The 15,514-nt window shown below is 36.3% G+C and overlaps 1 protein-coding gene across 1 annotated transcript in view; it reads right to left on the reverse strand.

Moving 5' to 3' along the window:
• Positions 1-15,514, reverse strand: part of LOC138418727 (zinc finger protein 420-like) — a 27,630-nt gene continuing 12,116 nt past the window's right edge. The window contains 3 exon segments of the mRNA XM_069550413.1: positions 1-226; positions 228-1,924; positions 14,471-14,597. Of these exon segments, the coding sequence (XP_069406514.1) occupies positions 89-226; positions 228-1,924; positions 14,471-14,597 (1,962 nt within the window). The 3' untranslated portion in view covers positions 1-88.

Genomic DNA, 15,514 nt, shown 5'->3' on the forward strand with positions numbered 1-15,514 from the left:
ATATAAACTTGTGAGTCATGACTGAAGTCTATCCCACATTCCTTATATTCAAAAGATTTCTCACTGATATGAATTCTTTGATGTTGAGTTAGTTGTGAACCACGAGTAAAGGCCTTCCCACATTCCCGACACTGATACGGTTTCTCACCAGTATGAACTCTCTGATGTCGAGAAAGATGTGAGCTTTGAGTAAAGGCTTTTCTACACTCTTTGCATTCATAGGGTTTCTCACCAGTATGGATTCTCTGATGTAGAGTAAGTTGAGAACCGTGACTAAAGGCCTTCCCACATTCCTTGCATCCATAGGGTTTTTCTCCAGTGTGAATTCGCTGATGTTGAGTAAGTTGTGAACCACGAATGAAGGCCTTCCCACATTCCTTACACTGATATGGTTTCTCACCTGTATGAATTCTCTGGTGCTGTATAAGTAGTAAGCCACGAGCAAAGGCCTTCCCACATTCATTACATACATAGGGTTTCTCACCAGTATGAAGTCTCTGATGCTGAGAAAGATGTGAACTCTGTGTAAAGGCCATTCTACATTCTTTACATTCATAGGGCTTCTCGCCAGTATGAATTCTCTGATGTTGCGTAAGCTGTGAGCCACGAATAAAAGACTTCCCACATTCCTTACACTCATAGGGTTTCTCACCAGTGTGAATTCTCTCATGCTGAGTAAGTTCTGAGCCACGACTAAAGGTCTTTCCACATTCCTTACACTCATAGGGTTTTTCACCAGTGTGAATCCTTTGATGTCGGGTAAGGAGGGAGCCACGATTAAAGGCCTTTCCACATTCCTTACACTGATAGGGTTTCTCACCAGTATGAATTCTCTGATGTTGAGTAAGTTGTGAGCCATGACTAAAGGTCTTTCCACATTCCTTACATTCATAGGGCTTCTCATTGGTATGAATTCTCTGGTGTTGAGTAAGTTGTGAGCCACGGATAAAGGCCTTCCCACATTCTTCACATTTATAGGGTTTTTCACCAGTATGAATCCTCTGATGTTGCATAAGTAATGAGCCACGAATAAAGGCCTTTCCACACTCCTGACATTCATATGGCTTTTCCCCATTATGTATTTTCTGATGTTGAGAAAGCTGTGAGCCACAAATAAAAGCTTTGCCACATTCCTTACATTCATAGGGTTTTTCACCAGTATGAATTCTCTTATGAAGAATAAGTTGTGAGAGTTGTGTAAAGACCTTCCTACATTCTTTACATTCATAGAGTTTCTCACCAGTATGAAGTCTCTGGTGCAGAGTAAGTTGTGAGTTCTGAGTAAAGGCCTTCCCACATTCTTTACATTCATAAGGTTTCTCCCCAGTATGGACTTTTTGATGTCGGGTGAGTTGTGAGCTTCGAATAAAGGCTTTCCCACATTCTTCACATTTATATGGTTTTTCACCAGTATGAATTCTATGATGTAAAATAAGTTGGGAGCTCTGAGTAAAGGCCTTTCCACATTCCTTGCATGCATAGGGTTTCTCACCAGTATGAAGTCTCTGATGAAGACTGAGCTGTGAATCACGACTAAAGGCCTTCCCACATTGCTTACATTCATAGGGTTTTTCACCAGTATGAATACTCTGATGTTGAGTTAGGTGTGAGGCTCGTCTAAAGGCCTTCCCACATTCCTTACATTTATAAGGTTTCTCAGTAGAATGACACCTGGGATGTTGAGATAAATAAGCATGCTGGTTGAAAATAGACATTTTATCATATATGATCATTCCTTGACTAAAATATTCCTGATTTTTCTGTTGCTTTTCCAATGTGCCTTTGACTTCCAAATAATCTCTGGAACTGGAGTTCTCAAGATCACAGTTTTCAAGTCCGGCACTCATTTCCCATTGGGATAATTCTGTTTCATAAATGTCTTTTTTTGGAGATAAGCGCTTGTTTGCCCCCCTTGAGGGCAAGTCTGAAAGGTAAGAGAAAATTTTCTGCTGTCATTTCAAAAGAACTTCCATAGTAGAAAAGACTGTATATGAAAATATATATATGAAAATAATATCCATAGGAAATAACCTCAGTGTTTTCCAAATATTGTGTACTACTTACCTTTCCCATAAGAACCTGATATATATTTAGTTTTATAAAACAATGCCTATTCTGTTTCTATTCTATTCTACACTACTAAAGATGACTATTTTAGTCATCTTTTTCCTCTCCACTCCACTTTCTCTCACACACAGAGTCAAAAACCACTAAACTGATTTCATGCCACAGTAACGTGTTGCTGGGGCTTCCCTAATGGCCCATCTGCCAATGCAGGAGATGTGGGTTCTATCCCTGGGTCAGGAAGATCCCCTGGAAGTTGAATTAATTACAAATGGCCAATGAGTTCATCAATCACGCCTATGTAATGAAGCCTTCATGAAAAACCCTAACAGAAGGGAAGGGATTCAGAGAGCTTCTGAGTCAGTGAATACACTGAAGTGCTAAAAGGGTGGTATACCTGGAGAGGGTATGGAAGCTCTGCAACTCTTCTCCATACCTTCCTATGGTATAAGCCTTACAGCTGGCATGTGTTTTTTTTTTTTTTCCTTTTCTGTAATGCAAGAGTATGAGTTAAACTTTGATTGTCAAGGCATTCATTTCAAGCATGTCTGGACCAATAAACATGCTGCCAGCCACACAACTAGGTAAAGAGGCAGGGTGAGTCAGGCTACATCCCCCCAGTAAGCTCCTTTGTTTTAGAGATCTTAGTTGATTTCAATAACTGACCATCTGGGCCACTTGTTTTTTATCTTCCCACGCTTTAGACTCCCAATTCCACCTTTTAAATTCACTAATGAGTGGGCCTGTGAAACCTTCAATCCCAGTTAAAGCAGAACCCCAGGCTCACACACATGCCTGTGTACTGGCTCTCTTTTTCTCTCCTGCATTCTCTCTTCCCTAACAACCTCGCTGTATGGCCTCAGATGAGCTGTGTAATTTCCAGGTCCTGTAAGTAAATAAACTTCTTTTTTCTCAGTTTTCCTGATACATACTACTGAAACATACTTGCAATCATCGTAAGAACTACAAGGGCTAGTCTGGCCACAATATTGATTATTGATAGGCTGATTCCAGCATAAACATTAAAAACTACGCATTTCTTTCATTTAGCTGCTACTGAGTTGTATCCTTTATAATAAACTGCTAAGTGTCAATGTTTCTCTAAGATCTGTGAACCATTCTAGGAAATTATTGAACCTGAGATTTATAGCCACTGAGAAACCCTGATTTACAGCCAGTCAGTCAGAAGTACCTGTGACAACTTGGAACTTGGAATTGTCATCTGAAGTGGTGGTCAATCTCATTGGACTGAGCCCTTAACTTGTGGTGTCTGTACTACTCTGGGGAGTCAGTGTCAGAACAGAGTTAAACTGTAGAATACCCAGTTGGTATCCACCAAGAACTAGAGAATTGCTTGGTATGGGAAAATCCACACATCTAGGATCAAAAGTGTTGTGTATGTAGAAGGGAACAGTATCTTTCCCCCTTTTAGGACCTAATATAAACAGACAAGAAATAAAGGCAGAGAAGACTGGAACATAAGATGGGTAGATGGGTAAAACTGATGACATGTTAACACATTACAATAAAATTAGAAATTACAAAAGCATGCAAAAAATATTTACTGTAACTAAGATACTTCCATATAATGATTATCATAAAAGGAAAATGAAAGAAAAATAAAACCCACAATTTAAAACTACCAAGAGCAACTCTGTGTGAAATCCCATGAGATTCAGCTAATGTACCACAGAAAACTTATAGCCTTAAATCCATTTAATAGAAGATAAGAAATAGTTAAAAACAAGAGAATTAAGGTTCAACTCAAGGAGAGAGAGAAATAAAACAATTGGCTATCTAAAAATCAATAAACAAGTAAACTAGAATGCAGAAAGAATAGAAATGGCTAGCAAAACTACAAGTTAATTATTTGCAAACACCAATACATGATATAGAACTTTGACATGTAGGAAAAAAATCAGATTGGGCACAAATCCAAAAACTTGGAAAAGAAAAGACCTTAAGTCCCCCAAACCCAAAGGAATTAAAAAGTGCTTATGACAAAAAAAACTATATATAACTCAATAGTAAATTATAAAAATGATGAAATGGATGAAAATAATTTTTTAAATGACCCATGAAGATAGAAAATATGAATATACATCAATAACCACATTAGAATTTAAAATGAGTTCAATGTCTATGCTCCTAAAAGGCAATAGATACTGATGACTGACAGTATTATTGACAAAATCACGTATAACTGTTCTTGAACATATAAAAATATAGAAATCCACCCAAGTCATTTTACAAAATTAAATGAACTCAGGTAAGAAAATTGGACAAAGAAAACTCAGGAAAACCAATCCAATTTCACAAATAAACATAGGTAAATTTTTTAAAGTAAACTATTAGCAACAGATAATCTAGCTGTGTATTTAAGGACTAATACATCATTATCAAATAAGGTTTATCCTACAAATGCAGAAATAGTTCAACATCAGAAAATGTATTTTAAGACTGTATTTAAACCTCTAAGACCAAATAGCTCTTCCTTAACCTAATTAAGGGTATTTACCAGAAACCTACATAAACATATTTAATAGAAAATTTTTAAATTAAACATTAGAAGCACCCTCAATTAGTTTGAAAAACAAAAATAACTTTTAAAAATGTAATATACTCAAATACTCAGCTCCTTCTACTGATTAGTTTTCTTTTAATGATACATATAGAAAAGAAAAGGATCATACATTATAGGTGGAGAGCAAATTATCAACCTAGAAATCCAAAATGATCCACTGAAAAACTATTAGATATTTCTGTAAGGTTACTATCAATTTACAGACATGAATATTTCACTCTATCTATGTATGTGTATTTATATCTATGAATTTTTTCACAGAACAAAATATTTCTATTTATAATATGAAAAAAATTTATGAAGTACTAAGGAAATTACTTATCAAGAAATGTGCAAGATCTTTTAAAAAGGCAATGAAACTTTACAGAGGACATAAAAAGAAAGTAGATATAGTATGTTCAAAGGTAGAAGGATTCAATACTGCAAGTATATGAACAGTGGTCAGATTTCCCCAAAACACCAAGAAATGCTAGGTAATATACCACAAAGTATTACAAGTATTCCTTTTACAAGTATTCCACAGTTTAAAAAAAAGTAAAGTGAAAGTGAAGTCACTCAGTCATGTCCGACTCTTTGCGACCCCATGGACTGTAGCCTACCAGGCTCCTCTGTCCATGGGATTTTCCAAGCAATAGTACTGGAGTAGATTGCCATTTCCTTCTCCAGGGGATCTTCCCGACCCAGGGATCGAACCTGGGTCTCCTGCATTATAGACAGAGGCTTTACTGTCTGAGCCACCAGGGAAGTCCTCAAAAAAAAAAAAAAGGAAAGCAGATCCAAAGGGGGCAAAATGAAGAGATCATCAGAAGCCAGAGGTTAGCATGCTCTGCAGTCACAGCTACCCTCGGGACATTTGCTGACTTCACTTGCCTAAATGTCTGTATCTTAACGGTACAGAAAAAACCCAAGAGACAAAAAGGTCAAGGACTGGCACTGCTTCTCTTCACAAAATCAAAACTATCCAAGGCCTACAGAGAAAGGAAAGGAAAAAGATCCATCTGACCTCAAAGGAAAATGACAAGGAACATTTTTATCTTGCCCTAAAATCTCTATCATATGAAGAAAAAATACTATGGATAATTCATTACACAAGAGCCCCCATGCTTGCAAGAAACTGAAGAATTAGACTGGTTTCCCAGGAACTGTAATTATTGAATGATACATGTAACATAAATGCTTGAAATATATAAAAACACAAAATCAAAATGAGAGGAATAGAATATATAGAAGAAACAAAAACATCTAAAGGAGAGGGAAAATAACAAAGTTCTAGAAATAAAGAAAACAATATAATCAATTATATTAAGATCTTAAGAAAATATCTTAAAACAGAGAGAAAATACAGGTTACTTACAAAAGGAACAACAATGAGACAGATGGCAGACTTCTCAAGAGCAACAACAGAAGCCAGAAGACAGTGGAATAATATCTTCAGAGTGCTGAGAAAAAAATAATTGTCAGCATATAATTCTATACCCACTTAAATCATCAGGTAAAAATAAAGGTGAAGCAAAAAATATAAAATGAAGAGTATTTACTAATAATTGGTCTTGCCTAATGTATTTAATGATAAATAAAACAATCCCAGTAGGAAGGTATGATGGAAAAGGAACAGTGTGCAAATAAAAGAATAATCATGCAAATAAATCTACAACCAAATACTACCACTACAAAACAAAATTAATGCCCACTGTGGGGGGTTAAAGGAAACAATTAAAATGTTAGTCAACAATAACATATCAGATAGGAAAGATTAATCAAAATGAAAGTATTCTAACATTCTTTATATTGTCCTGGGAGAAGGGAGATATTGTCAGTTTTCTTAAGGATGTATTTGTTAAGTGACACAAACAATAATGGTAATGACTAAATGACCAAAATAGACAGAAATACTCCCAAAATATTTAAACTCATGTCATTCAATTTTTTATCTACAAATTGACGTATTTTTATGTAATGATCATCCAGTGTTCATCAAAGTGTAGAAAAACAGTACAGTCACACACTGCTGGTACAATCCCAATAAGAATTTTGTGAAAATGAAATGTGTATTTGACATAAACATGTCAATTTCACCTTTTTATAAATCTCTACTCACTGCCACAGCAGCCACCAATTCATTTCAAGGTACATAACAAACACACACAAGAGAAGACTCTACACATGGACACCACCAGATGGTAAACACGGGAATCAGACTGATTATATTCTTTGCAGCCAAAGATGCAGAAGCTCTATACAGTCAGCAAAAACAAGACCAGGAGCTGACTGTGACTCAGATCATGAACTCCTTATTGCCAAATTCAGATTAAAATTGAAGAAAGTGGGGAAAACCACTAAACCATTCAGGTATGACCTAAATCAAATCCCTTATGATTATACAGTAGAAGTGAGAAATAGATTTAAGGAACTAGATCTGATAGAGAGTGCCTAATGAACTATGGACAGAGGTTTGTGACATTGTACAGGAGACAGGGATCAAGACCATCCCCATGGGAAAAAAATGCAGAAAAAAGCAAAATGGCTGTCTGAGCAGGCGTTACAAATAGCTGTGACAAGAAGAGAAGTGAAAAGCAAAGGAGAAAAGGAAAGGTATACCCATTTGAATGCAGAGTTCCAAAGAATAGAAAGGAGAGATAAGAAAGCCTTCCTCAGCAATCAATGCAAAGAAATAGAGGAAAACAGTAAAATGGGAAAGGCTAGAGATCTCCTCAAGAAAATTAGAGATACCAAGGGAACATTTCATGCAAAGATGGGCTCAATAAAGGACAGAAATGGTATGGACCTAATAGAAGCAGAAGATATAAGGAAGAGGTGGCAAGACTACACGGAAGAACTATACAAAAAAGATCTTCATGAGCGAAATAATCACGATGGTATGATCACTCACCTAGAGCCAGACATCCTGGGATGTGAAGTCAAGTGGGCCTTAGGAAGTATCACTACAAACAAAGCTAGTGGAGGAGATGGAATTCCAGCTGAGCTATTAAAAATCCTAAAAGATGATGCTTTTAAACTGCTGCACTCAATATGCCAGCAAATTTGGAAAACTGAGCAGTGGACACAGGACTGGAAAAGGTCAGTTTTCATTCCAATCCCAAAGAAAGGGATTGCACTCATCTCACACGCTACTAATACTCAAAATTCTCAAAGCCAGGCTTCAACAATACGTGAACCATTACTTCCACATGTTCAAGCTGGTTTTAGAAAAGGCAGAGGAACCAGAGATCAAATTACCAACATTCGTTGGATCATCGAAAAAGCAAGAGTTACAGAAAAACATCTATTTCTGCTTTACTGACTATGCCAAAGCCTTTGACTGTGTGAATCACCACAAACTGTGGACAATTCTGAAAGAGATGGGAATACCAGACCACCTGGCCTGCCTCTTGAGAAACCTATATGCAGGTCAGGAAGCAACAGTTAGAACCGGACATGGAACAACAGACTGGTTCCAAATAGGAAAAGGAGTATATCAAGGCTGTATATTGTCACCCTGGTTATTTAACTTATATGCAGAGTACATCACAAGAAACGCTGGGCTAGATGAAGCACAAGCTGGAATCAAGACTGCCGGGAGAAATATGAATAATCTCAGATATGCAGATGACACCATCCTTATGGCAGAAAGTGAAGAAGAACTAAAGAGCCTCTTGATGAAAGTGAAACAGGAGAGTGAAAAAGTTGGCTTAAAGCTCAACATTCAGAAAATGAAGATCATGGCATCTGGTCGCATCACTTCATGGCAATTAGATGGGGAAACAGTGGCTGACTTTATTTTGGGGGGCTCCAAAATCACTGCAGATGGTGACTGCAGTCATGAAATTAAAAGACGCTTACTTTTTGGAAGGAAAGTTATGACCAACCTAGACAGCATATTTAAAAGCAGAGACATTACTTTGTCAACAAAGGTCGGTCTAGTCAATGCTATGGTTTTTCCAGTAGTCATGTATGGATGTGAGAGTTGGACTGTAAAGAAAGCTGAGCACCGAAGAACTGATGCTTTTGAACTGAAGAAGACTCTTTGAAAACCCTTGGACTGCAAGGAGATCCAACCAGTCCGTTCTAAAGGAAATCAGTCCTGGGTGTTCACTGGAAGGACTGATGTTGAAGCTGAAACTCAATATTTTGGCCACCTGATGTGAAGAGCTGACTCATTTGAAAGAGCCTGATGCTGGGAAAGATTGAAGGTGTGAGGAGAAGGGGACAACAGAGGATGAGATGCTTGCATAGCATCACCGACTCGATGGACATGAGTTTTGGTAAACTCCAGGAGTTGGTGATGGACAGGGAGGCCTGGCATGCTGTGGTTCATGGGGTCACAAAGAGTCGGACATGACTGAGTGACTGAACTGAACTGAACAACCCTTTATATCTGTGGTTTTTAATTGTCGGCCCTGAAATCCTCGGTATGAGAGTGAGGCATATAGTTTATCACAAGACCTCTGCAAAGCAGTATGCAAACCAAATATTATATGTGGAAAGAATAACTATGTTTTATTATTAATTAAAAGTTAATATCTAGTAAAATATTTAACTTCCTTTAAAATGTAAAATTTTTCAAATATTACAATTACTGAAAACTACAAAACTGCATCTGCATTAAAATGAATAAAGTGCATGTGATAAAAAATTAAAGATAACCAGTAAGAGCATATAAATGGTATATGTCTTCTAAACTAAAGAAGGGAGGAAATGGACCTAAAAAAATAACTCTACCCATCCCAATTAAGGAAAGATTTTAAAAGGAATCAAAGAAGATCAAGAGATTAAGCCAAGGGAATTCCCTGCTGGTCCAGTGGTTAAAACTCTGTGCTCTCACTGTAGAGGGCACAGGTTTAATCCCTGCTGGAAAACTAAGACCTTGCATGCCACACACTAAAAAAAAAAAAAAAAAAAAAAGTAAACCTAAAGCATTAAAACAAGAGAGAAATAAACCCAAACATATTCATATTGACAATAACAGTTAAATTTAAAACATAAATTCTCAGATAATATCATATTAGTTACCAAACATGTCAGAACATTTATTTGAACAACCTAAGGAACCTTCAAAAAAATAATATCGGTGTCCTGTATTCATTGATTTAATTGGTCTGGGGTGTGGCTTTGGACCTGAAATTTTAAAAGGAACCCTGCTATTTCCAAAGTGTATGTAAGTTTGGAAATAATTTCTATATAGTTTTCCAAAGTGGTTATGCCAACTGATACCAATGTCAGTAAGCTATAGAACTCTTAAAAGAAACAGATCTACTCATGTATAATTCATATACCTACAATTCATTCATTTAGCATACATGCAACTCAACAGTTTTTACTATATTCAGAGTTGTGTGTGCAACAATCATCACAATCAAATTTTATAACGTTTTTATCATTTCAATAAGAAACCCCATATCAATTAGCAGCCATTTTCAACTTCCCCATTTTCATTTTTCTATCCACCCTCACCTCCCAGCCCCCACCCCAGGGCTAGGCAACCACTAATACACTTTCTTTCTCTATGGATTTGTCTACTGTGGACATTTCATTTAACTGCAATCATATAAACAGTCTTTGTGTCTGGCTTCTTTCATTTAGCATATTTTCAAGGTTCATCCATGTTGTATGTATCACAACTTTATTCTTTTTTAATTGCTGACTAATACTCCATTATAAGGATATATCAGTTTTACTCATCCATTCAGCTGACAGACATTTGGGTCATTTCCATTTTTTTTTCCTATTGTGAATAATGAGGTATATAATACTTCTGCCTTAAATAGTTGTAAACACTTGATACTGTCATACTTCTTAATTTCGGCCAATCTAGTGTGTGTGAAACAATTATCTCACTGGTTTTAATCTGCATTTCTGGACTGCTAATGAGGTTAAAGTTTTTCATGATCATTGGCTATTTGCATTCCCTTTTCCTTGAACTGTCTATAAATGTCTTTTACCTTTTTGTTAACCATCTATATAAGATTTTTATATTCCACATACTAATTTAATTCTTCTGAATATGCATTGCAAGTATCTTCACCAAATTCAAGGCTTATCTTTTCTTTTTATAACGAGAATAATTTCCATGCAAATTATCAATCTTAGAATGATTATTTATATTTTTTAAAAGAACTAAACAGAACATTTAGAAATATTCAATTTGGTTCTCCTCCAAATCTGTTCCTTTATAAAAACCTTTTATTGCTTGTCATTTTTGTGATTCAGTTTATTTCTTCGACTATTTCACCACTAGTTTATACTTACATTAAAAAATTCCAATATGTGAAATCATTTGCCACATAATCTGTTGTTTCCTTAGATTATCTATCACTCACCTGTGACCTGTTTCCTTGTGAGTTTGATGATATTTGTGAGCTCATCTTTTGTTGATCTTAATTTGTGAGAATTTTAAAGCCCTCTTACTTTGCCTCAGAGACAATATGCATTTGCTTCGGCCAGGATTCAGAGGGCATCAACTTAGAGAATAAAATGTCAACTCTTTTTTTTCTATTCTTTAACTATATTTCTTATTACTCTGTCGTTCACTTTTCTCGAGACAAATGTTTTCCTATTCTTCCTACAAAGTTAATGCCCACCCCAAGCCCTTTATACTTACTATTAATACTCCATCTACTTGGAATACTGTTCCCCCTGACTCACGGCCTTATTTAGGTAAAGTCTTTCTTCAAGTATTACTTTCTTAGAGAGGTTTTTCCAAAATCTACCTAAAATAATGCACCCCTCCAATTGCCATTTAGTTATTTGTCTATTCTACTTTACCTTTATTCATACTCTTTATTGGTACCTGCAATTGCTATATTTATTAAATAAATATATGTACACATCCATGCACACACATACACACATATTTTTATTTCCTTATTGTTTTGTATTTCAAAACATTCAAGAATGTAGGTTTCAGCAGAATAGGTCCTTGTTTAGATCATTATTTCTCCAGTGCCTACTACAATCATTGGCAGAGAATAGTCTTCCCAATAAATAAATATATTTTGAATAAACAAACATATTTTTTGAAATGGAGACAATAAATCTAAACACAGAAAAGTCTGGAAAGTAACTGACCCTCAAATTTATATAAAAGGGTTGTTATGGGGCGGGGGAAGGGGAGGGAAGAGGCAAGAGACAATTATATGCTAGTGACTTGAAGAGTCCAAGGACTAAAGTCATTATTTAGGTAGGAAAATCACTTATTAAAGTTCTCATTGATATAGGCTCTGTTCCTTATTTTGCTATAGGAAAAAAATCAACTTTCTTCGACAATCACAGGTTCTTCCTGAGCTAACTTCCAATAAAAGGCAGTTCTAGTATATTCATTCTTTGTAAAATACACAGTTCTTAAAATATGATATTCAACTACAAAACACAAATAAGAGAATTTTTTTGTAATGAACTGTGTTTACTTGAATAGTTAGTAAAATGCATTGATCCTCTGTCTCACTATATTAATTATAAGCTCTTCTATTGTCAGAAAAACCATACATTTCTACACCTATTTAAAAAACATTTAGAGTTGCTTTGGTAGATCTAAACTGTAACAATGAATCATAGCTTGCTTTCTCTGGCAATACTGCAAGTGTCCCAGAATTCATTTCTCTGCCCTGATCATCAAGGAAGACAGGAAGGAAGACAGAAGGAAGATAAGCAATTATATTTAAGGATAGAGGAGATAAATGTGCCCAATTAAACTATGGATGGAGGTTCATGACACTGTACAGGAGACAGCAATCAAGACTATCCCCAAGAAAAAGAAATGCAAAAAAGCAAAATTGCTGTCTAAGGAGGCCTTACAAATAGCTGTGAAAAGAAAAGTGAAAAGCAAAGGAGAAAAGGAAAGATATACTCACTTGAATGCAGAGTTCCAACTCACCTGAATGCAGAGTTCCAAAGAATAACGAGAGACAAGAAAGCCTTCCTCAGTAATCAGTGCAAAGAAATAGAGGAAAACAATACAATAGGAAAGACTAGAGATCTCTTAAGAAAATTAGATACCAAAGGAACAATTCATGCAAAGATGGGCTCGATAAAGGACAGAAACGGTATGGACCTAACAGAAGCAGAAGATATTAAGAAGAGGTGGCAAGAATACACAGAAGAACTATACAAAAAAGATCTTCATGACCCAGATAATCATGATGGTGTGACTACTCACCTAGAGCCAGACATCCTGGAATGTGAAGTCAAGTGGGCCTTAGGAAGTATCACTACAAACAAAGCTAGTGGAGGTGATGGAATTCCAGTTGAGCTATTTAAAATCCTAAAAGATGATGCTGTGAAAGTGCTACACTCAATATGCCAGCAAATTTGGAAAACTGAGCAGGGGCCACAGGACTGGAAAAGGTCAGTTTTCATTCCAATCCCAAAGAAAAGAAATGCCAAAGAATGCTCAAACTACTGTACAATTGCACTCATCTCACACACTAGTAAAGTAATGCTCAAAATTCTCCAAGCCAGGCTTCAACAATACATGAACCATGAACTTCCACATGTTCAAGATGGATTTAGAAAAGGCAGAGGAACCAGAGATCAAATTGCCAACATCTGCTGGATCATGGAAAAAGCAAGAGAGTTCCAGAAAAACATCTATTTCTGCTTTACTGACTATGCCAAAACCTTTGACTGTGTGGATCACCACAAATGGTGGAAAATTCTAAAAGAGACAGGAATACCAGACCACCTGACCTTCCTCTTCAGAAACCTATATGCAGGTCGGGAAGCAACAGTTAGAACTGGACATGGAACAACAGACTGGTTCCAAATAGGAAAAGGAGTACATCAAGGATGTATATTGTCACCCTGCTTATTTAACTTATATGCAGGGTACATCACAAGAAACGCTGGGCTAGCTGAAGCACAAGCTGGAATCAATATTGCCGGGAGAAATATGAATAATCTCAGATATGCAGATAACACCACCCTTATGGTAGAAAGTGAAGAAGTAAAGAGCCTCTTGATGAAAGTGAAAGAGGAGAGTGAAAAAGTTGGCTTAAAGCTCAACATTCAGAAAACTAAGATCATGGCATCTGGTCCCATCACTTCATGGCAATTAGATGGGGAAACAGTGGCTGACTTTATTTTGGGGGGCTCCAAAATCACTGCAGATGGTGACTGTAGCCATGAAAGGAAAAGACCACAGTCCTTGGAAAAAAAGTTATGACCAACCTAGACAGCATATTAAAAAGAAGAGATATTACTTTGCCAACAAAGGTCAGTCTAGTCAAGGCAATGGTTTTTCCAGTAGTCATATATGGATGTGAGAGTTGGACGATAAAGAAAGCTGAGGGCCGAAGAATAGATGCTTTTGAACTGTGGTGTTGGAGAAGGCTCTTGAGAGACCCTTGGACTGCAAGGAGATCCAACCAGTCCATCCTAAAGGAAATCAGTCCTGAATATTCATTAGAAAGACTGATGCTGAAGCTGAAACTCCAATACTTTGGCCACCTGATGTGGTGAGCTGACTCATTGGAAAAGACCCTGATGCTGGGAATGATTGAAGGTGGGAGGAGAAGGGGACGACAGAAGATGAGATGGTTGGATGGCATCACTAACATGATGGACATGAGTTTGAGTAAACTCCAGGAGTTGGTGATGAACAGAGAGGCCTGGCATGCTGCAGTCCATGGGGTCACAAAGAGTTGGACATGACTGAGCAACTGAACTGAACTGAATGAAACTATCCATTCTACTTCTAGCAATTTAAAACTATTCCTTTGAGAATAATACAAAATGCAGTTAATTACTTAAAAACAACCCTGAAATACTGGAAACGACAACAGCCATTCCAAAGATAGATCCTGAAATACTAGGGGTAGATGTTCTTACCTAGTGATACCAAGTTACTATAGTTCTCCAACATCACATCTCTATACAAATCCCTTTGAGCTGAGTCTAGGCAATCCCACTCTTCCTGAGAGAAGTCAATGGCAACATCTCTGAACATCACTGATCTCTGAAACAGAAACATAATAGTAGTTGTGAAAATAAAGAAAATACTTTTTCAATGGAAGGGGAGATGATGGAGAGAGCTCTCTACAAAGAAGGGAACAGAGCAATTTGGCTGGGCAGTCTTTTACATGGATGAGACACTAAACAAATTGGTGCTTCTCAAGTTTCTTTTTATGCTTATTGCTATAGATAGATTATCCATCTATGTTGCTGCATATAGAATATCTCATTATGCACATAAATCTGGAAATTCATGAAGTAAATACAATATCCCAATTAAAAGAAATAGCACACAAAGTACCCTGTACAATATGTATCTTATATACCATACATGCTCAATAAATGCGAGTTTCTCTTTCTTCTCCATTTAAGAAGGAAAAAATTTGGTAAATTTTTCTGTAAAATCTTATAAAATCTCTATAAGATTTGTAAAAAATGAAAGAATTTACTGAAACCTCAGGTGCATTATATTAATATCAGAACATTACATCAAAAAAAAGAACATTACATCATAGGCATTTTCCTATTACCAACAATTTAATAAATACTTAAAATAGGCTGTACAATAGCTCCATATAATGAATATATCTGACTTAGTAAGTGTGCATCATTAAACACTTTAGGTTATATAAAAACCTCGTAAGCATTTCTTACTTTTGGGAGTTTATAATTCTCAACAGCATCATCATATGAATAATGATCTTTCTTGTTACTATTCATCACTTGAAAAACTCACCTTGTTCCTTATTCCAAGCAACAGAAAGGTGGTATGGATAATCTAAACTTACACATTTAAGATTAGCCCAACATGCTGAATCTCAAAATGATCCATGTTATTGGTACTGGTCAATCATGGATTCCCAGGGTAGATCCCTGATCCCTCTGTATTCAATCCCTAACTAATCATGCTGATAATCTTAA

The sequence above is a fragment of the Ovis canadensis genome, chromosome 14 (assembly GCF_042477335.2).
Source record: "Ovis canadensis isolate MfBH-ARS-UI-01 breed Bighorn chromosome 14, ARS-UI_OviCan_v2, whole genome shotgun sequence".
NCBI lineage: Eukaryota > Metazoa > Chordata > Mammalia > Artiodactyla > Bovidae > Ovis > Ovis canadensis.